Source organism: Siniperca chuatsi, linkage group LG21 (genome assembly GCF_020085105.1).
Source record: "Siniperca chuatsi isolate FFG_IHB_CAS linkage group LG21, ASM2008510v1, whole genome shotgun sequence".
NCBI classification, from domain to species: domain Eukaryota; kingdom Metazoa; phylum Chordata; class Actinopteri; order Centrarchiformes; family Sinipercidae; genus Siniperca; species Siniperca chuatsi.
Window position 1 is genome coordinate 17,017,882 of NC_058062.1, and position 22,293 is coordinate 17,040,174.

Below are 22,293 nucleotides of genomic sequence, written 5' to 3' on the forward strand. Positions count from 1 at the left end.
ACCCTCTGCGAGATTACCGTTACCATAGTAACACAGCAGATTGGTTTGGAAGTCACAGTGGTTGTGGGTGCCATGGCAACACACATATGCTTGTGTTTCGCTCTGTTACTGCTGTCAACGTGTGTAGGATGCGCACACACACACACGCAAACGCACACAAAGGCGCCACATTGTTGCACGTAACAATAGCTTGCTCAGTAAAGATTAAAGGGGGCACAGCGTCAAGTCATTTTGTAAATGGCTTATGATTTATGCAGCAGATTCTGTGCACTTTGTATCAGTGCCAAGTCTCTACAGGATGGGGCGGTTAGCTGGACACATGGGGCTGCATGAGATGGTATGATGCTGGATGGGTCTGATCATCACAGCCCATTGGAAATATCAATATTTAATACAGGAAATAGAATAAGCAAGCAGGCATTAGGGTAATTGCTGGATTATTACATAAATCACTTGATTCTGTACATGGGACCTGCATAGATAGATAGATACAAAGAAAAATGTAGGGTTAAAGTTGAAACAGTTTGAACTTTGAGTGCAGCAGTGAGGTGTTGTGCAACGTTAAGGTAGAGCATCATCGCTCTCTCCTGAGGAAAATGATGGTTCAGGACAAACTGATTCTGCTGGTGATCATGTGACTGATAGACTGATACCCAGTCCTGCGTATACAGACCCCCTCAGCACATTGGCACCAAGCCAACCCTTTACACACACAGTCTCACACATGCACACACACACACACACCTTCTTTTGTCATTTATATATTCATCTACATATATATATATATATATATATATGTGTGCATGGTTTTGAGGCAGTGTTTCCATGGAAACAGTCAGAGAGAGAGAGAGAGAAGGAAGAAAACAGAGAAAAAGGTGAGGGAGTGAAAGAGTTAAGAGAGTGTGTGTGTGTGTGTGTGTGTGTGTGTGTGTGTGTGTGTGTGTGTGTGTGTGTGTGTGTGGGATGACAGTGAAGTGAGTTGAGTTCACCTGACATAAACATTCCTGTTCTCATGTACACACACTTACACACTCCCACGCACATTCACCATAATCACTGCAAGAGAATACAGTGCTGAGTGTCAGTGTGTGTAAATGTGTGTGTGCGTGTGTGCGTGCGTGTTTGTTGTGTTTAGTTGAAGTGAGGTGAAATGATTTCACCTGACAGAAACAATGCTGCTTTCTCTCGGTTTCTCCTTCTCCGCCACACAAACACACCGACTGAAGCAGACACACAGAGCCAGACACAAACACACATACGCACACGTACACAAACACACATACACACACCAACGCACAGTGATCTGACAAGCTGCTCTTGGTGTATTATATAGTACTTTTTGTTACATTTAACTCCAGACACACACTGCATTGCTCATTTTTGTGCCTCCTTTCTTGGTCGCTTTCTCCAGAGCTCGCTGTAAGATTTGTCAATGGGACACAACAAGACTTAATGTAAAAATTGGTCCATTTATTTAGTCATCCATGCGTCCGGCTAGATCATTTGTTCTGGTGTTCCATGCTACCTGAGTGATAATTACAGTACAATACTTTTTTGTATAACAAAAATAAAAATATTTGAATTTGTATTTGATTTTGGAAAAAAAGTTTGTTTTTGCTTATTTAAAGTGCAATTGAATAAAAAAAACAACTTAAAAATGACATGTCTATACAAACTCGAATACTGTACAAGGAATGATTTGAGCTCCTAGAAATGGTATTCAGTAGCAGTTTTTTTTGTTAACATGGTGATGTGATGATGAAGAGGATGGATGAGTTTAGTGTTTATGTACTCTTTCTTGGCCGGGACAACTAACTTCCTGGAATCTCCCCTGGTTGCCCAGCAACTGTTCCCAATTAAGAAAAAGTCCGGCACATAACCCCCCATGAATAAATGCCAATTGTAGGAAATACACTTCAATGTTTGTACAAATTTAACAAACTATATATAATGTTTAATTAATTAGCGCGCTTTAGAGGTGCTGGTAGGTGCTTAGCTGTTTCCCCGTTTCCAGTCTTTGTGCTAAACTAAGCTAATCGGCTGCTGGATGTAGCTTCATATTTAGTGGACAGATGTAATTTGAGAGTAGAATCAATCTTCTCATCTGACTCTCCACCAAAAAGTAAACAAGCATATTTCCCAAAATGTCGAACTGTTCCTTTAAGGTCACATCAATACAGGTGAACATATTGACCCTGGGATGATTTGCTGAAATTCATTTTCCTCAGTACCATCACTGCTGTTTTGCTCAAATGTCTGTCTGCAACTGATGATTAATGTATATCCATCTATTTATGAAAAACCTGCTTAGACGTTGGCTGATGGCTATTTCCTGGCAGATGATGAATTTGTTTAATGTCAGGGGGTTTGTCTGAAAAGATAAATGCTTAGAAAATAAATTGACATACAATGAAACTTTAATGTTTGGGAAATTGAGTAATCAAACAAGAAATTATATAAATATATGGAGCGAATAAAGCATTTGAGCGCTGCCTCTGACAAAGATATTTTGAAGGAAGTGATATATATACCTCAACGAGTCTCTTTCTGCATCTCTCTCCTCAATGCTTCCCTCTACAGGTACCTGATGAATGTGACGTTTGAGGGGCGTAATCTGTCATTCAGCGAGGACGGATACCAGATGCACCCCAAGCTGGTCATCATTCTGCTCAACAAGGAGAGACAGTGGGACAGGGTGAGAGAGAGAGATGGGAGAGAAAAGGGGAGAGCGTCCATTTGTGTGTGCATCTATATTCATGTTGCTGGTTAAAACGCATGAAAGCGGTCAGAAAACGGCCATGCCTATAATGTGTAAACTGTTAAAGTAAATGAAAGACAGGGTGGTAGCAATGCCAGTGATTTAGCTGTGTCCTGTAACTACAGTACCTGATTGGTCCATGAGTATCTGTCTTTCTATCAGCATCTCTTATCATCTGATTTTCACTTTTTAAGCATTTTGAGCCTTAAGCTTTATAGGCGCTACTCTGATTAGATATTATCAACTAGGCGAAGGTGCCTTTGAGCAACACACTGCAGCCCAGGCTCCAGAGTGGTGATGTAGTAGGAATGCGTGACTGCATCTGTTCATTTTAAAAGTTTAGTAAGCTATTACATGCTACCCATCATTTATATAGTATTTTTTACATAATCATCCTTCAGTTTGCCTGTGCTGCACTCAGACCATGGAAAGGTGTCTCTCATGATGACGACAAATAATTCCTGTTAGAACTAACATGGAGCAAGTGGATGTAAAAATATCACCAGTGTCTATGTAATACTGGGTACTTTGTTCATCTTAATGCAACTGAAACAAAAAGGTAGCTCCAAGGATCATACTGTACATAGTCTTACAGCAAAAAGACATGCTTTATAAGACATCATTTTCAGATAGGAAAAATAATATATGCATCTTTTCCTGCACGTTGCCCATACAGTACTGCATGTCCTTTGGTTGCGCAGTAAGCTTCCACTAAAAATGATCTCTGCACTAGTCAGGCATTGCGAGAAAGATTTGGATTTGCTTGAATTGCCACCATATGACTTTCAGACGACAGCTTATAGGCCGTAGTGTTGACAAGGGGTGATGCGGTTATTAGAGAATTTGTAATCCAGTGAGACTGTGGCGAGTTATTGTTGTAGGACCCCAGGTCTCCTTAGGAACTGTCCCTACAACAAGAAAATTAGTAGTACCAAACATGCGTACTCACACCTTCATGCAAACCACAGTGACAAATCCCACGTATTCTACATCCATCTGCTTGTGCACGTGCTGGCTCATTAATAATGCCAAATATGGTCAACCACATCCCTTTGAAAGTCCCAGTGCCCTTAATGTAGAGTTACTTGTTGTGGTTAAAAGTAGCAACCGACAAAGATAAAGACAAAATACACCACAGACAATGAAGGTGAGATACTGTAGCGTCCCGGGAGTAGGCTTGTGGGAAAGCTTCCCACCATGCACCTGCTGAGCTTAAATATGGTTGGGGTGGGCACTACCCGACAAATAGTGTGTGATGGCATCTCCAAAGATAAACAAAGAAATATGCAGTATGTCACTTTACGTGATGTCAAATAAAGAATTGCAGTACACAAAATAGACATTGGGATCATTTTACCCAGAATTGAAATTAAAAGGGAAAATGACAAATAAATTATTATTTTAGTACTTAGAATAATCAGGCCATAATTAAATGTTACAAAGAAAAAGGAAACTGAAAAAGGAAAATGGCTATTGAAATGACAATCTGATTTTTAATTTTAATTCTGAGTTAAATTACTCTCCACACCAAAATGCAACAGTTCATTATTAACAATCAAATGTCATTAACGGATCCCCTGGATCTTATATATGGGGCTACAGGTGCTCAGTAATGCATGACTAAAGAAACAAGACAAAGTAGCGGCATTAATGGCATAAATTCATTCTGACACAGATGATTACCTTGTTTTCCAAATGAAGACGAAAATGACCTGAAAGTCATGAAAGAAATGAAAGTTCCTCAAGGCCGATAGTTTACAACCTATCCAACATGCTTACATGGTCGACAGTAAAGTTGGTTTGCGCGTCGGTAATTTAGGAACGAGTTTAACCACGATTACACCTGAGTACCACAAGGGGTTTGTTGGTATGGCTCTAAATATACTAAATGTTCTCAAGCACAAGAAGATATAGATACATCGGTTTCTTTGCATACAAATAAGTATATGCATGGTTTAAGCACAAAACTGTGCCCCCCGCCTTTAAACTGGGGAGGGGGGAAGCTCAGCTATAAAAGACTGTACTGGGCATCTTCCCCATGTGAATGTGTGAGTTAATGAAACTTAAGTCAAACTTTATATGTACTCAGTCAGCTTTCTCTGAAGGTTAAAACATTATATTGTACAGATGGAGAAAGAGATAGAAATTCTCTAAGTAGAGCAGATAGGTCAACAACAATCCTGAGTCATACTCTGAAGCAACAACCTTAAATGAACTTGATGCTCCTCGCCACCTGCAAAGTCGCCAGCATGCATCTGTGCTTCCTGATGCTCACCTTCCATTGTATCTGTGTCCTGCAGTCAGACTCCTTTGACTCTCCCTATTCTTTATTCTCAGTGTTTCTCTTTCTTCTGCCTCTCTAATCTATATTCTGTCCTCTGATCAGAGAATAAGGTGAATCGCTCCCCTCCTGTCTCCCCTCTCTCTCTCTCTCTCTTTCTCCCCTTGGAGCCTGCACCACCCCTCCTCTTTCCTCCCCCTCCTCCTCCTGCTCCCTTACTCATGTTTAATTCTTAGCTTGACTTCCAGCTGAACCACTTTTCTTGGATCCTAATGAGTTCCCGCTCCTACAACCATCCTTCCACTGCACCTTTGAAGTAGTGCGAAGAGTCTGTAGTGTCCAGTCCAGTTTACTCCCCTCCAGGCTGATTTTAACCCTTTTCTCTTAACCACCCTCCCGCTTTCACTTTTTCCCTCCATCGCTGTCTATCTCTATCCCTTACTCCCGCTCACTCTTTTTTTGTCCAGATAGAAGAAGGCTGCATTGTGCCCCAGAGATACACAGCCTTAGCTTGTCCTCTTCAGGCAGCCTTGGCAAGTTTGTGTTCCCTGGAGTGCAATAAGTGTGTGTACGTTTACATATTTAATGAGCGCCTCAGCTCCCTGTCCTGCCCTCTCTCCCATTATATTGTGTCCAGTTAGCTGATGATCCACACCCATTTCCCCCCACATCTTTACCTCAGTGAATGTGGCCTACTGGGCACTTCTAGAGCAAAGGGCATAGGCAGAGTTTCAGGTATGGTTTCATGTGACCGGCATCTGTGGGAAATTGACTAATTGATGACGCTTGTTCAGTGGAGTAGAGCCACAAGGGCTGGAGGGCCCTCCAGACATACAGCTGGACACTCCTCTACAGAAGAGCCAGCATTTTGCATCTGAATGAGCTCCATCTCCGGCTCTCTTTCTCTGTCACACAGACACTCACTTGGATTTCACATCCATCTGTAGTTTAGTCGCTCCCTTTCTCTCTACATATGTAACTGTTTCTCATACCTCTCTTTTTCTTCATTTAATCTATCCATCCACTTCTCTGTCGCACAGTTTCTCTCCCCACCCTCTCCTCTTGATCTGAATTCTGCTCTCTCCCCCGTTTCAGTCTCGTCCTTCATGTTAACCTTGTTCTCATTCTCTACTCTGGGTCCCAGTCCTCTTCCTCTTCCTCTCCTCTCCTCTCCTCTCCTCTCCTCTCCTCTCCTCTCCTCTCCTCTCCTCTCCTCTCCTCTCCTCCCCTCTCCTCTTTTGTGGTATGTCTTTTCTACATCTCCCCTCACTAACTTTCTCTGTCGCTGTATTTCACTTATACATTTTATTATCCATTATAAATTTCCCCAGTTAATTTGTTACCTTATCGTCTTTTTGTTGACAGATGGACTAATTACAACTAAACCCAGAAAACAGAAAATGAGGCAATAATACCCAAATCAGAGTGAGATGTTTTTGCATAACAAGCATTAAAACTCTACACTGCTTTTTGGTGATGTGTTTCAACTGTGACTTACTGTTTGCAAGAGCAGAGCTGCGGGTAATTTGTGATCGACTGGACTCATTGCAGCGTGGAATTTAATCTGAATTCATTTTTAAATTAGATTCCTGCCCAGTGATTCATTTCACGTATGTATTTTGCTGTTACACTTGTTGGCATTGAGTTGATGAGCTACTCCTCCAGACTGAATTCAAATCAAAGACTATGAGTCTCCATGGTTGCAGGCAACTCACTGGTTAAAAAACAAGAATGCACTTCTAGGAAAAACAATCTTAATCTGTGTATGAAATTTTTAAGGCAATCTGAATGTCGTTTGTTTGCTGTATGTCTCTGCAGGTGGGTAAGTGGGAGAATGGTTCCCTGTCCATGAAGTACCATGTGTGGCCTCGCTATGAACTATATGGGGGGGCAGCAAACAGGGAGGATGACCACCTGTCCATTGTGACATTGGAGGAGGCTCCGTTCGTTATTGTGGAAGACGTGGATCCGCTAAGCGGGACCTGTATGAGAAACACTGTACCCTGCCGGAAACAGATCAAAACACTGTGAGACCCAAAGCTCAGATATACCAAATCAGAGTCTGAAAAACAAGAATAAGAATGCATGTCAAGAAGAAAAAACTAATTTCTGTTAAGTGAATTATTAGATTATTGTGAAAATGTCACTCATCACACATAGATAGACTGTTTTCTCTGTCCATCTGCCACAGTAGCTCACAGATCTACCGACTGCAGAACTGACCAAAGTACAAATGAAAAGAATAAAACAACTGCCTAAATTTTGCTTGTGAATGATGTTAATTTCCCACGGCAGCTGTACAGAGCCAGAGGTAGAATCACTTAACACTTCTGTGTGAGAGTGACAGTGCCAGATAAACCAAATCACGATTACAGTGAACAATTCATTCCAGTTCAGACAGAAGTACATATTTGATTAGATAATTCTCTATCTATCTGTTTATCTATCTACGTAGTAATCAGACGAAGGAGTCGGGAATCTACATAAAGCGTTGCTGTAAGGGTTTCTGCATTGACATCCTGAAGAAGATTGCCAAGACGGTCAAGTTCACCTACGACCTTTACCTGGTCACTAATGGCAAACATGGCAAGAAGATCAATGGAACATGGAATGGCATGGTGGGAGAGGTGAGGAGATAACTTGCGTCTGTGTGTTTGTCTTCCGTGGCCACGTCTGTCTCTTACTTTTATTTTTATCAGCCCACTCTGTCAGTAATTGTGCGTAATGTATTTGTCAGATACATACTAGCAAATAACACTCAGGCCCAAAGTGGCCAAATCTGAAAGCCTTGCTGTCCACTAAATGTTCAGTCAGTGGAAAGCTGCCAGATTTTGCAGGTCAACAAGTAAAGCCTCTTTGTGCTTGTCATGTGTAAATTATATGAGTCTCATTTGTAGATTGTTGGCAAAGCTTGCAAATGAAGATTGCTCCTAATTCACACTTTGCAAGAGCATGTTGTCATTATTGATGTTTCTGCTGTTTAAAAGGTGGTGTTAAGACATTTGGGCTATTAGAGTGGCTGTGTGCATTACAGAAAGACATTGGCATATTGGCAACAAGTCAAGCCAGGAAAGGAGAATGACTTCTTTCCCTCTGTTTGTGGTCTGAACAGAAAATGCTCTGATTACAAAACAGGCTTTGGTGCACAGAGGAGTCAGCCTTGATGCAGAAATTGACATTGAAATTTATTTCAGTCTGTAAATAATTACACAAACAATTTGGGAAAATAGAAAGAAAAAAATAAAATGACAAACAAAAACACAGACTTTTTTTCCCTCTACAGACAGAAAAGGTGTAGGCTAAAGCTACAGCTTATATTACCCATATATTACCCTTTTTGCAAAACACTTCCTACTTTAAAGTCAAAATTAAGATATATTTATCCATTAAATTATTTACTTAAACAATGTGGGCCACACATTTTCAGTTCCTCAATACAACCATAAATGCACCACTTTAACAGAAATACAATGATTTTTTTTATATCAGACCTGACCCTTTGTTTCTTAAACATGCAGAGTCCTCTCAATCATATTGACTTTTTCTCATTTGAAACAACTTTTGGATGCTTTCAGGTAGTCGTTTATTTTTGACCTTGTGCAGTTTTAAAAAAGTCAATGAATTTTAGAGCCTTTAATTTAATGAACAGTTATTTGCAATTCTTATAGCTCTCTTTTGAAGTATATACATTGTATTTGTATTTGTTTTATATCTGTTTCCTTAATTTTATTCAGTATTGCAATAGACTCACATTTTTGCTTTGACATAATTTATATGTGGTTGCCAACATAGTTTATGATCTATTAAAATTTGATTTCAGACACTCTTTCCACTTCAAACACTTATCATAAGTTTGCTTTGTAAATGTGTTACACAGTGGCCAAAGATGATGAATTTAGTTTTACTTAAATTCAGAGATAGTTTGTTAAAATCCAGCCAGTGCTTTAGAAGTTCCAACTCTTTCCACAGTATCCAAAAATGTCTAATTCTTACCACTACAAAATAAATTTGTATCATCTGCAAATAAAGTTCCTTTTAACTCTCGCAGCTGAAGTGCACATTTGACTTTACAATTAGATGTGCTTGGATACTGCAAATAAGACAAAGAAAGCTATGTGCTCATTTCCAAAAGATAATGCCATCACCATGTCACTGTGATTCTGGTTTTTGGTAATGTTTGATTAAACCTGCCAAGACTTTATCACATCAAGACGCTTGGAATTACTGCCAAGGTGTAGGTGAAGGTGAGGAAAAGATCAAAGGGGAGACAGAGTTACAGACTGTGTTCACCCCTTTGGGCCCAAAGAACTATGAACTACTACTATATTTAATTTCCATAGGAGCTGCCTGAAGGGTTCATTTCTGCTTTGAAGTGTGTTTTCATACCTTGAATTATGAGCTTTCCTTTCCAGGTCAACCCTCTGCCCAACAGACCTAACACTTATGTCTGACAGGCTAAGCACCTCCCCCAGCAGTGTGTACAGTTCAGTCAGCTGCAACAGTTCACTTTGGGCTCTAAACGCTAATTCACTAATAATCGACATTGGTCCCAAGGTAAAGTCGTTGTCAGTTCTCATACTTCAACCTATAAGAACAAGCTGCGCTCCTGCTGTCTGACTTTGGCTATTTGTTAATGAAGGAAAAGGCAAGCAGATCGATAGTAGCCCAAAGGTCACAGGTTGAAAACACACTCTTTCCCTCTTTGTGTGGACACTGAAGTTTGAACAACCTTCAGAAGTCACCGACAAGATAATGTGTCCATTTTGTCCTGTGGTAAAACTTTTTCTGTCCAATATACATTAAACTGACCGATTTAATCTATTATATAAAGCCATTTAACTCATCCTGCCAGTCAGCCAGTGTCTTTAGTGGGCACTGAGCTGTAAGTGTGGTCACCTGTAATAAACTCTACCGCCCTGACTAAAACTGCCGTAATTTGCCATCTCCTTCTCACCTCCACAGATGAATGGTCATTAGGAGGGGGGGGGCATTCAGCACACAGAAACACATGCAGACAAGGGACACTTATGCATGAATGATCATAGAAATAAGAGAATACATGCATGAGTGCAAACACATGGACACAGACAGGCATAAACACCCAGACTGCTTCCATATGTGCACAGAGAGGAGACACTGGTAAAGTCAATTTATCTCTCACTCACTCACTCACTCACTCACTCACTCACTCACACACACACACACACACACACACACACACACACACACACACTTCACTGTAGTTCTGCCATATCTGCTGTATCTAACAAAACCAGCCTGTGTCCTTCTCCAGTTGGCATGCAGCCAAAACTACGGTGTATCTCACATCCTTAATGGACCGAAATCTGGACTGATGCTGACACACACACACACACTAGGACGTGCTTCGGCACGCTCTTAAACACTCACCGAGATCACTGAGGGCCTTTACACAATTTGCCACAATTTGGAACGACAAAGGATCACACAGAAAAAAAATCTATGAACGCTTTAAGAAGGCCTACATTTTGTCCTAACTCAATTCTGGCAGTCAGTGTCAATTTCATGGGCTGCATTGACTTGTACTGCCCCTAATACTCCTAATCTAAAATATTAGAGGCAATACACTTGATTACACGAGTTTGGCCTCGCTAGCAGAGTCACATTAAGACACTTGCACATACACACACACCAGCAGAGACATATACACAAACGCAGATCCTCACTCACTCATTCTCAATAACACCCACATGGGTCACTTTCATAACGCGTAGAGAACAAGTCGTAGGAGGGAGATGGAGAGAGCGAATGGAGAGAGAGGAAGTGAGTACACTGGATGGACTCGCTCTCTTCCCCCGGGGAGACATTCGCACTAACACACACACACACACACACAAGTGAGCATGCACATCCGCACTTACATGCTGACAGAACAAACAAGATAGGAAAGTTACAAATGCACACACGGACACACACTAGCAGACACAAACACTTTGAAAACTGCAGATAATCTGCAGAGTGGATGTGTAATATTCTCCCTGCCTGTAAAGGTCCACTTCACAGGTAGAGAACAAAGGTTCGCTCCCGTCTCTTTCTATCTGTCTTTTTCCCTTTATGACTCACTCATATGCACACACACACACACACACACACACACACACACACACACACACAATCTAATGCTGAAGCACATACTGGAGCTTTGACTCACGCAGTCACACACGCCTTATTAACTCAGTAAGACAGTCTCGTCCCACTTTACCCCTGTGCCGTAGGGCTCTAAAATTTGGGGCTAAATATACTACCTGTGCAGAGGTACTGACTGGAGGGAGGCAGGTAGAGGAAGGAGAGGCATTGGGGCGGCTATTTCAAGCAGTCATGACCCACTGTGGTAACCCACTTTCTTCCTCTCTCTTTCTATCTTTCTCCCCGTTTCCCTCCCTTGGTGCGCATCACGAGTGTCCACTCAGAGCGCTGTGTGTGGAAAGTGTGTTGGCCTCTTGTCTCTACCAGCCGTGCTCTATCTTTATCTCTAATGTCTCCATTCTCAGGTGTTTCTTTGCCTCACTGTGCTCATTTTACTCCACCTTTTAATGCAACCACTTTCCCTCAACCTGTCCCATCTGCTGGTATGTCAGATTTGATTTCCTACATTTTCCATAATACCTTCTGACAGCCAACAGAGTGAGTGACTGAATCTGCTGCATGCTTTAAACAGTACATATTAATGGAGAAGGCAAGGCAACTACGAGTTGCCCCTTTTTGGATTCTCTCTGTGTGATTGCTGAACATCAGTGTAAAGTGATGTTCAGCATCTAGACAGAAGTTTATTGCTCTTGGATTATAAAGGCTGACACTAAAACCCAATATTTATTCTTGATATACTAAATTGCTGAAAACATTTCTGCTAAGAGGCTCAGTCACATTTATTAATTCATCCAGTAAAATAACAACAGAACCAACAACAAAATGGAATGGAAGAAATGCAAGAGACATAGTAAAAAGCTATTTTTCAGCAATTTTAAAATGTTTGCACAATGCCCTTTAGTACTTAGGGACCACTGTAAGGATGTCCACCTTTGTCCCTGTCAAATTTCTTAACAAGAATCACCCACATTTGAAAAGACTCCCAGCACAATCATCTTCAAATGAACTGATGGCTGTGATATGCTATTTTTATGCTTGTGGGGTTTTTTTTACTATAAGCTATTCTTAACTATCTTTAATTTGTTTTGTTTTTTTATGTTTTTGTTGCCGCGGAACCACACAAGACATTTCCCCTCAGGGAAACGTTTAAGTTTTAGGACAGATTTTTCCTTTAAAGTGCACTCCATTCATTACTCTACTGTGCTTCAGTAGATTTGTAGTGGATGGATAGATGAGAGATGTTTAGATAATGGGATGCTCTTTGTCTTTCTGTTCTCCACCATTTGTACTAGGTGGTGTTAAAAAACGCCCACATGGCCGTCGGCTCCTTGACCATCAACGAGGAGAGGTCAGAAGTCATCGACTTTTCCGTACCCTTCATTGAGACGGGCATCAGCGTCATGGTCTCCCGTAGCAACGGCACCGTTTCGCCCTCTGCCTTCTTAGGTGAGGAGCACAGCAGCCAGCTGCCAAAAGCTTGGGGCAGAGATGGGTTGAAGGAAGGCCATGTTTTTGACATTTTTTGATATTTTAACTATGAGGCTATCATAAAACATAAAAGCAATGCCAATGCTCAGTCTTGTAGGATTGTCTTTTCTACAAGCTTCTGGGAAGAAATGTTGACATGAGTTATTACACCTGCTGTTGATGTCCATTTTTCCACCTTTAGAAGGTGAACTAAGTGATTTAGTGGACACGCTAAGTGATTAGAGCCAAGTTTTAATGCATTTGTATGATGAGGAGGCAGACTGGAGTGTATGATAATATGGCTAACTGTTTATTTATTCTCTCTTTTGCTCCCTGTCTGTTTGCCCTCTTATATTTCCCACTCCTACTCCATTTCTCTGACTCTTCCTTCCTCTTCTCAATTTGCCGCTCCACATTTGCATATCTCTCTTGCCCTCTCCCTCTCTCTCGCTTCATTTTCGCTTCCTCTTGTTCTCTCTGCCGCCCTCGCTCTTTTTTTTCCTCTTCCTCCCTCTCCTGATGTCCCTTGTCTCTTCCCCATCTTCTGCCTTTTTACAACCCTCCTTTCCCCTTCTCTTCTCTTTTCCTAATCTCTGTCCATCCACGCTCCCTCTCTCAATCCCTTGTCTCCCTTGTGTCCCTTCATCTCTCCCTCTCCTCTCTTCCCTCTCTCACCCTCCAGAGCCCTTCAGTGCGGATGTGTGGGTGATGATGTTCGTGATGCTGTTGCTGGTGTCAGCAATGGCTGTGTTTATATTCGAGTACTTCAGCCCTGTGGGCTACAACCGCTGTCTGGCTGACGGCAAAGGTGAGAGGCCTCAGCTCAACACACACACGAAAACACACACCCAGACACACACACATAGACACAGGCACGGTACCTGTTGGGGGTGAACTGCACTATTGTTTGAGGATGCAGATGTAAATGGATGCAGACACTTTCTCTTCCAGTCTTCTAGCCATGTTTCCCCCCTCAGCTCTTACTCTTTTCTCACAGAAGACACCAGATGGGAGGCCACACTTAGGTTGAATTTACCGGTGAAATTATACTTTTGCAACATGTGATGTATTACTTTGGAATTAAAGTTAGACTTTTCAGCACTCCACAGCAAATCTGCCTTGTAGGAAATGTAGGGCTATCCAGATTACGTTTATCTACATGACAACAAAGCGTGTATCTGCAAACAGCACACACACAGATAACTGCCCCTGTGACTGACATATCATTATATATTACATTATTAGATTGTTAACACTGATAATCAATGCATAAGTGTAATTTTAGTGGTGTAGCTGGTCGAGGTGGAGCTGGCCTTTTATCTAGACCTACTATTAGTAGTGTAGTCCAGTGGTTCACAACCTAAGGATCAGGCCCCGTCCAAAGGGTTGCAACAAAAATCTGTGGGGTTGTGAGATGATTCATTGGATAGGAAAGTAGAACAAAATTATTTGTTTGGACTACGGACTGAATCCCATTCATTACATTCCCTGGATTGGAAATAAAATGCTGCCTGTGAGTTTAACCCAGGCAGCAATTATGATTAATCGAAAACATATTTGGTAAAGGAAATTACATGTATATAAACACATTTTGTAGGAGACAGGGTTGTCTTTTTGTAAGCAATGATGATGTTTTAGTGGGTCTGAAAATCACACTTGTAACACACATGCTAACCAAAGCAGATATCTTGAATAATAATTGTCCCTCTCTTGTGGCATCGCCTTTTCATAGGCTACTACGATTTGCACTGATAAATTAATAAATGAATGATGAACTTGAATGCTAGTGGGTCATACTCACTCCAGTACCAGCACTCCCCAGTGTTTGGTTACCTGTTGGGTTTAATTTTCTGGCATGTTCTAGGTTTCTGATTTTCTGAATAGCGTCTGAATGGGAGAATGTTTAGCAGCCAAGTTGAAAGTCCTGGATGTGAAACTACCGCTAGCACATGAAAGCAGTACAATAGTTTTGGCAAAGAAAACAACATCTGATTGTGGAATTGTGGATCCAAATCAAGCCAAGTGCTATCTGTCCACCACATTTCAAAACTTTCATCTTTGCTGATAAAGTCTGTGATTGAAAATACAAAGTATGCAGAGAACATGGCGGTGGGCAATTTGGTCCTCCAGAGAAAGAGTGTTGGATGAGTAATGCTCCAACTAGTAATTTGCACCAAACAAGCAAGCACCGGTACGGCACTGCAGGTTAATGCTTTCTGTCTGTAACAATGCCAGTGTGGACCGTCTTGTACGAATTGTCTTTTGCTGTGCACAAAGACTGACAGAGACACAGACACGCACAAACACCGCGGGCCGCCTCCACATATAGACCAGCCGTCCTCGCTGACCCAATGACTTCATTCTCCTCTCCTCCTCCTCCTCCTCCTCCTCCTCCTCCTCCTCCACACTGCTCTCTTTTTTATCATTTACAGGTGTGTCTCACTGCATGGGTTTCAACACACCTCCAGAGCTGTTTCCTTCACACTGGACAAGCCATTTGCATTCATTTCCATATTTCCCAAAATCACGTGTCAGCTCTGACAGCAAGGGGCTACTTTTCTGTTAGATCTCCCCAGCCAAAAAGATAAGAAACAAAAAACAAAAATCAATGTCTTCTCACAACTCTATCTCTGATGTGGCTATATATAGACAATGGCTATCTTTTTTTCAGTCCTCTCATCCTTCATCATGTTCTGGAGAAGATGTACTCCTCCCTAAAGCGCTGTTCTCTTCAGTGTGCCTCCTTGTTATATCTGCTTGTAGCGCTGTGGGAGTTTGGTATCATGAAGAGTGCAGATCGAAGTTTGGGCTCAAAAGATTCGGTGCAATAATGTTTCAATGGCATGACTGCAGATTTGTAAAGTCTCTGCCCGATTCATTTAACCAACTTTCTTGCAAACTTCACAAAGGAGATATTTGGCACGATAGTCAGTTTGTCCATGAACAAAAGCCCCATAGAACAATACACACCCACATGCTCGCACACACACTCACTCTTTCTCTCTCACACACTCACACATACCCACACAAACATTGTGAACCAACTGGTATTCACAGCATAATGGCTGGAATGAACCAGTCTGCTTCCAGCTCATGGATGAACTGAACCAACACAAAAATCTATCAATTACACTGTGATATATGTGTATATAGCCGATATAAGTGACATAAAACAACAAGAGTCTATAGCCATGCTAACAGCTCTGTGAGGCTGTACTAAATGCTTAATGCTAGCATGGCCAAATGCTAACAAAGACCACACTAACATGCTGATGTTAGCAAATATAATATTTACCATGTTCATCATCTTAGTTTAGCTTGTTAGCGTGCTAATGTTTCCTAATTAGTACTAAACACAAAGTACAGCTGAGGCTTATGGGAATGTCAGTAGTTAGGTATTTGGTCATAAACCAAAGAATTGTACAAATTGAAAAATTAACCTGATTATGGTGCTAGAGAAAAAGTTCTCTAAAAGTGATCACTAAAGTTATTGCAATTCCTCCTGAGGGGGACAGGAATGTGTGTAACAGATTTCATGCTAACTCATTCAACAGTCGGACCAACTGACTGACAGATAGACCGCTAACATTATCTGCCAGACAAGGGTAACTATCATGACAATATATCAGTATGTTGCCATTATAAAACTGTAACTTTTAGAATGGTGCAGGAATTAAATATGACATTCAGTTTCATTCTACTAAACAAAATCTCTGCTCAGCTGGAGACCCACCAGTAAAAGCAGACTAACTGTGTGTCCCACACACTGGTTTAGAAACCAAGGCTGATCTGTCACATATTCTTTAACCATGGCTGTGTTTCTTTCAGAGCCTCATGGTCCATCCTTCACCATCGGTAAGGCCATCTGGCTGCTGTGGGGTCTGGTCTTTAATAACTCCGTGCCGGTGCAGAACCCCAAAGGCACCACCAGTAAGATCATGGTGTCAGTGTGGGCCTTCTTTGCTGTCATCTTCTTGGCCTCCTACACTGCCAACCTGGCTGCTTTCATGATCCAGGAGGAATATGTGGACCAGGTAACTGGTCTCTCAGACAAAAAGGTAAGATGGAAGGTTTCTGTTTGATGCTGTCTTCTTTTTCTCATCTGTACCCTTAATTTGTAGAAGTAGATTTTTTTTACATGCCTCTCTCTCCATGCTCTGTCTTCCATGTTTAGTTCCAGAGTCCCAACGACTTCTCGCCTCCGTTTCGGTTTGGCACCGTCCCAAATGGAAGTACAGAGAGAAACATTAGGAACAACTATCCAGAAATGCACTCCTACATGACGAAGTTCCATCAGAGAAATGTCAATGAGGCTTTGCAGAGTCTCAAGGCCGGGTGAGAAACTGCACATTTAGTTTCATTGTATGTAAAACCAAATTTTATAATTACAGTCCAAGCAAAAAGATTTTCATAACAAAAGAAATTTAAAGGATCACATAATTGTTTGAAACTTAAGTCCCTATTTGACAAAATGTTAATTTCTTCTAGAGATATTGAACAATGTATTTTGGTACACGTTTATGTCTTGGCTTCAGGCATGTAAACATCTCTTATTTCAGTAGTTTATTATATAGAAACCTCCTCATTTTTTAGCATTTCCTAAATAAGTTTTTCAGTTGTATTGTAGCAGTTGAGAGGATTTTTAAGGGAATCAAAAGCAGGTGAACAGGTCTCTGAAAATATGGAAATGTCAAACGATGGTCATTATATTGTAGTTACGTATTGTAATAGAAAGTGTAAATTGTGGGGAAAAGAGTTTAAAAAAGAATCAATGCCAAAGTTCCCTGTTTATGTCTTCCCTACTTGTCTTCATGTAAACATATTGTAGCTGAATAACTCCAATAATACTTTCACTCCCCCTCTTCAGTTTTCATCAAGTGTGCCTTTTCGCCAGTCTGTGTGCCAGCTCCAGCCTTTGGCAAACCAAGTGGAAGTCTATTACACTTATCAGCAGCTTAGTGCTATTTAGCAGGTTAATTGGAATGTTGAAGCTGTGATGTCTGACTCCTAAGTGCTAATTAATTGTAACCTATCTCGCTCTCTCTCTTTTTCATTAGCAAACTAGACGCTTTCATTTATGATGCGGCCGTACTGAACTACATGGCTGGCAGGGACGAGGGCTGCAAGCTGGTGACCATTGGCAGCGGCTACATCTTTGCCACCACAGGGTATGGCATTGCCATCCAGAAGGAGTCGCTCTGGAAGAGACATGTGGACCTGGCCATCCTGCAGCTCTTTGGAGACGGTGAGGAAGCATGCTGCTTGCTTCCCTGTTTTATTCATACATACTGCTCAGTTTAATGCACTCAGCGAACGGAGACTCTGCCATGCTTACAGTGCAGCTGTGCTGATGTGATGAGTTGTTTATTTAATTACTCAAAGATGCACCAGATAGTCTCTGAGATAAGACTTTACCAGCGAAGGAAACAGAACATAACTGATTGACAGCCTTGAAGCAAACAGTAAAGGAGAAGTTCCGGCTTATCTCAACTGTGGTCTTATTTTAATGACTTTGGCCAGCCTTTTTATCGACATCACTACAACAAAGCAACATCGCTAAAACAAAGTCCGATCAGGCAAGAAACACAAGGGGTTAGACAATAGGACAAGTTAAACGGATGATTTAAATCACTTTATTTGCAGGCAAATCTGAAAGTACTGCAAGTGCACCTGAAATGTTGGAAATCCTCCCTCATTGCAGGAAGTCAGTCTGTAGACTGTGGATCTGCACAACAGACAGTTTTGGTCAGAATTTTACCAATGGCCTTTGTCACTTCCTCCTGAGGGTTTAAGAAAATAAGATTTAAGTTGTAATAAACCTGAATTATCCTCTAAGTGCTCATTTGAGGCGCTTGATTTACCAACCAATATGCTATGAACAAATCTTGCCTCAGGCTGTGCTGTAGGGACAAACAGTGGCTAAGTTTATTTCTCATGTATATTAGTGTAAAATACTCAATTTTCAGTATCTACTCTGAACTCAGGCAAACATAGGCTTCTCAGGGTTTCACCCATCTGTTCAGGATAAGAACTGGTAGAGAGAGGAGAAAATCATTGTTTTTCTACGGAATGTGTTTGTCTGCGACCACAATTTTGGTTAATTGGCTCAGCAAGTCAAATGTACAGTAATTCCACTCTCATATATAACAAGAACTGACAGAAAAGGTAAGACGGTGCTGCTAAGAATATAAGTTGAGATTTTGCTCCATCGTGGGGGCCCTATGCTTTATGATCACGCTTGCCTTTCATGGGAGACTGTCCAAGCCCTCCAGGGCTTGTTCTTGTGAAACACTTCATTCCTGTCAGCTCTAGCTGGAGCATTAATGAGTCTCAGAATGAGTAGACAATGAAATGAAATGTCCATTCCTAACCCGTATAGTATATGCTTTATGGTTTTCAAGCAAAAACTCTCCATCATAAACAAGTCAAAATGTCACAGACATGGGCTGCTCGCTGAGTTTATCGACTTTAACAGTCTAATTTCACAATGTCCTGTTTTGATATACAGCTCAATTCAGAATGGGAAATGTAATGGAAGTTTGGTGTGCGTGTGTGTGTTGTAGCTAGTTTATTTGGGCAGGGTCCAACGTGTTGTGAGCATCCTGAACCAAGGGCCCTCCGGGGCCCACTATAGTGCGTCCCAGTTAGGGGTGCCAGCATAGCTCCTGGTGTATTTCAACACTGTGTGTGCATGAGTGTGCGGGTTTGTGTGTGAGTGTGTGTGTGTGTGTGTGTGTGTGCGTGCTCATGTGAATATGGGTCAGGCCTCTGAAAATGAGAGGGCCTATGTGTGTAAGCGAGAGGAGTGTGTGTGTGTGTGTGTGTGTGTGTGTGTGTATGTTACAGAGATAAAGAAAGAGTGGTGTAGAGATTCTGACTATTTATGACACAGGTTTATTTTTATCAACCTACATACAATTCAATAAGAGTGATGTGTGTGTGTATTGTTTCTGACTAAGGAAGTTATTTAAATGCTTAACTTACAAAAACGATTTTTCAAACATATGTAAGACTGATTTGTGTGTGTCAGTTTTGTATGAGTACATGTGTACGCTTGTGTGTTTGAATATGGGTCGCCTCGCAGTAACATCCCCCTGTGCCACTGCAAAAACATTCATACAGGAACCAAGTGGCCCTGTCTCGCCCCTCTCAGGATTTCAATGTCACTATGCCACGCCTCACCATCCACTCCCCTCCTGGTGGCCTAGAAAGCGATCAGACTCACGTGGGGAGCCCAGTGGCCTGGTACGAAGGCTGGAAGGGAGTCTGGGTAGTTTGACGCAGGCCTGAGCAAAAAATATATCACTGCTGTCGTGAAAAAGAAACAGCAGTTTTGATTGGTGATTTTCTGTTTCGCTGTGGGGTGGAAAGTTTTGAAGTCATTTACAGTACATATTGAGTTTAATGACCTTTCGCCCTTGAAACCAATGAAAGACCTGTTGCATCATTTCAGAGATACCAGGCATCAATTATGCCATTTTTCCTCAGTTCTAAAAGCTACTTTTTTAACATCTGGCTTTTGACTCTAAACCACTTTTATTATAGTATATTATTGTGTTACTACTTTACTTTAAGTTTTTAGATTATGGAAAATGACTAAAAGTAAGAACAGGGCAAACAGGAAAGAAGACAAGAGGCAAGGAAAATTCTAAGCTGATGGACAACAGAGCTGAAAGGCATGAGGTTTTTACTGTATGAATCTTCCAATGTCCTTTATTTTATTATTTATGTATTTTATTTATTATTTGCATTATTGTCCACAGAGCTAGGCATCACTCTCATGTCTGTACCGCCTGCAGCCAGTTAGCTTAGTTTAGCATAAAGAAATAGTTTGCACATAATCCTCTGTACACAACCCCCCGTATAATAACGAATTGTTGTTTTTTCACTTTGGTTTTTGTATGGATTAAACAAACAAGATATAACGTGTTAATTTGTGAATTTACAGGTACAGTAGGCATGTTTTGTTACCTTCAAACTTGCTAGCCATGCTAGGTGTTTCTCCTGTCTCCAGTCTCTATGCTAAGCTAACTGGCTGCTGGCTTTAGCATATTGAGTGTACAGACATGAAACAAGTATTGATCTTCCCATCTAACTCTCTGGCAGAAAACAAAATGGAGTATTTTCCAAAATTGTACTGTCACGGAAATACATTTATTACAAAATGTTAAATGGCTCAACTTCTCTTTAATGAAACACTGAAAAATCAACGTGCAGAGACCTGAGACTTGCTTGAGATTGATACAGAAAATATCCCAATGTCTTGCCAAAAAAAACTTAACTCAAGGTCCACTTACTAGCTTTTTCCAGAACTATCAGTTACATCTCATGGTTTTCATCAGTGGATGGAGTTTGCTCACTTGTCATGGAGATAGCTCAGTTGTCATAATGTGACCTACTTTGAGTATGGAACATAAGATGATGAACATTGTGAGCTGCAGTTGAAAGCTGTGGAAAAGCTAATAAGTTGCCCTTGAGTTATTTTTTTTTTTTTCTGTCAAACTACTGTTTCCTAGGTACGGTCATGTTCAATCACTGTGTCCTATTTTTGTTATAATAGGCCTTTTTCACCAAAGACAGTTTGACACGTCACAGTAGGAAAAGCACAAGTGTAAAACATAAAATGAACAATGGCTGAATTCTATTTGGATGCTTCAGGGTTGGAGAAGTGAGCCATTGTTATTGTTATTAGTAACACCTGTGCTTTTCCTATTATGACAAGTCAAAATGTCTGCTGTGAAAAAGGCTTATTGGCATGGTAATATAGTTGAGATGAGGTTTTTGTATTTGTTTGATACTCCCCCTGCGTAACTTAATGATCACAGTCAAATTTTTTGCATTAGCCTGCTGAAACTGATTTGACTTTGAAAACTCTGAGTGGAGTGTAGGTGTAATGCATTTGCTCTTCATTAAAAATCACTTTTTACAGTATTGGACCTTCCTAGCAGTCCAGAACACACAGTCCCTCACTTACTTTCCATTCTCAGCTGTCCAATAAGCATGCAAAAGGTCTGAAAATACTTATTTTTGCATTTTCCAAGTTGTCACTACAGGAAACCAGAGAATTTCCCCCCTTTAAAAAAAAAAAAAAAAAAAAATCTAAAGAAAACAAATTACGTAACAAATATAAAAATAATGACGTTCTAACTTTCAGAAACAAACCCCCAACAGGTTGGCCCATAACTTCCCAAGAGCATCTTTACTTCAAAAGTCATTCTGAAGCCATTGTGTTAATACTCTCTTGTAATACAAATGCCAGTGTTAAAGGCCACTGTCACATCAAAACGGCTGCAAAATGGTTGCACAGTCAGTTTTTCAGCAGTTATAAGTAGAGGCTGCTGTACGATTGCGTCTGTATTGTTGCCTGCATGCATGTGTGTGTGTGTGTGTGTGTGTGCGGTGCCTCTCCCTGAGTTTGTATGCTGTGGAGCTTCTTGTTGATGCTCAGAGGCCAGCCAGTGCTCCGGTGTAAGAGTTGCGCTGACGTGCAGCGACAACGGCTGAATGTATGATTAATTAACCGACGCCTGTCCTGCCACAGTCGGCTTTGATAGAGAACAGCTCGTGATGAAACAGAAGGTGACCCACAAAAGAGACCAGAAGCTCAGGGAGCAGCATCAGACGCATGGATAGCCGCACGAACACACACACACACACGCAT

The 22,293-nt window shown here is 41.2% G+C and overlaps 1 protein-coding gene across 5 annotated transcripts in view; it reads left to right on the forward strand.

The window, feature by feature from the left end:
- Positions 1 to 22,293, forward strand: part of LOC122868594 (glutamate receptor ionotropic, NMDA 2B-like) — a 132,766-nt gene that overhangs the window by 96,483 nt on the left and 13,990 nt on the right. For all 5 annotated transcript variants that reach the window (XM_044180689.1, XM_044180690.1, XM_044180691.1 and 2 more), the window contains 8 exons: positions 2,581 to 2,695; positions 6,858 to 7,066; positions 7,495 to 7,666; positions 12,458 to 12,611; positions 13,315 to 13,440; positions 16,461 to 16,690; positions 16,807 to 16,967; positions 17,690 to 17,877. In XM_044180689.1, the coding sequence (XP_044036624.1) occupies positions 2,581 to 2,695; positions 6,858 to 7,066; positions 7,495 to 7,666; positions 12,458 to 12,611; positions 13,315 to 13,440; positions 16,461 to 16,690; positions 16,807 to 16,967; positions 17,690 to 17,877 (1,355 nt within the window). The remainder of the gene's footprint in view (positions 1 to 2,580; positions 2,696 to 6,857; positions 7,067 to 7,494; positions 7,667 to 12,457; positions 12,612 to 13,314; positions 13,441 to 16,460; positions 16,691 to 16,806; positions 16,968 to 17,689; positions 17,878 to 22,293) is intronic.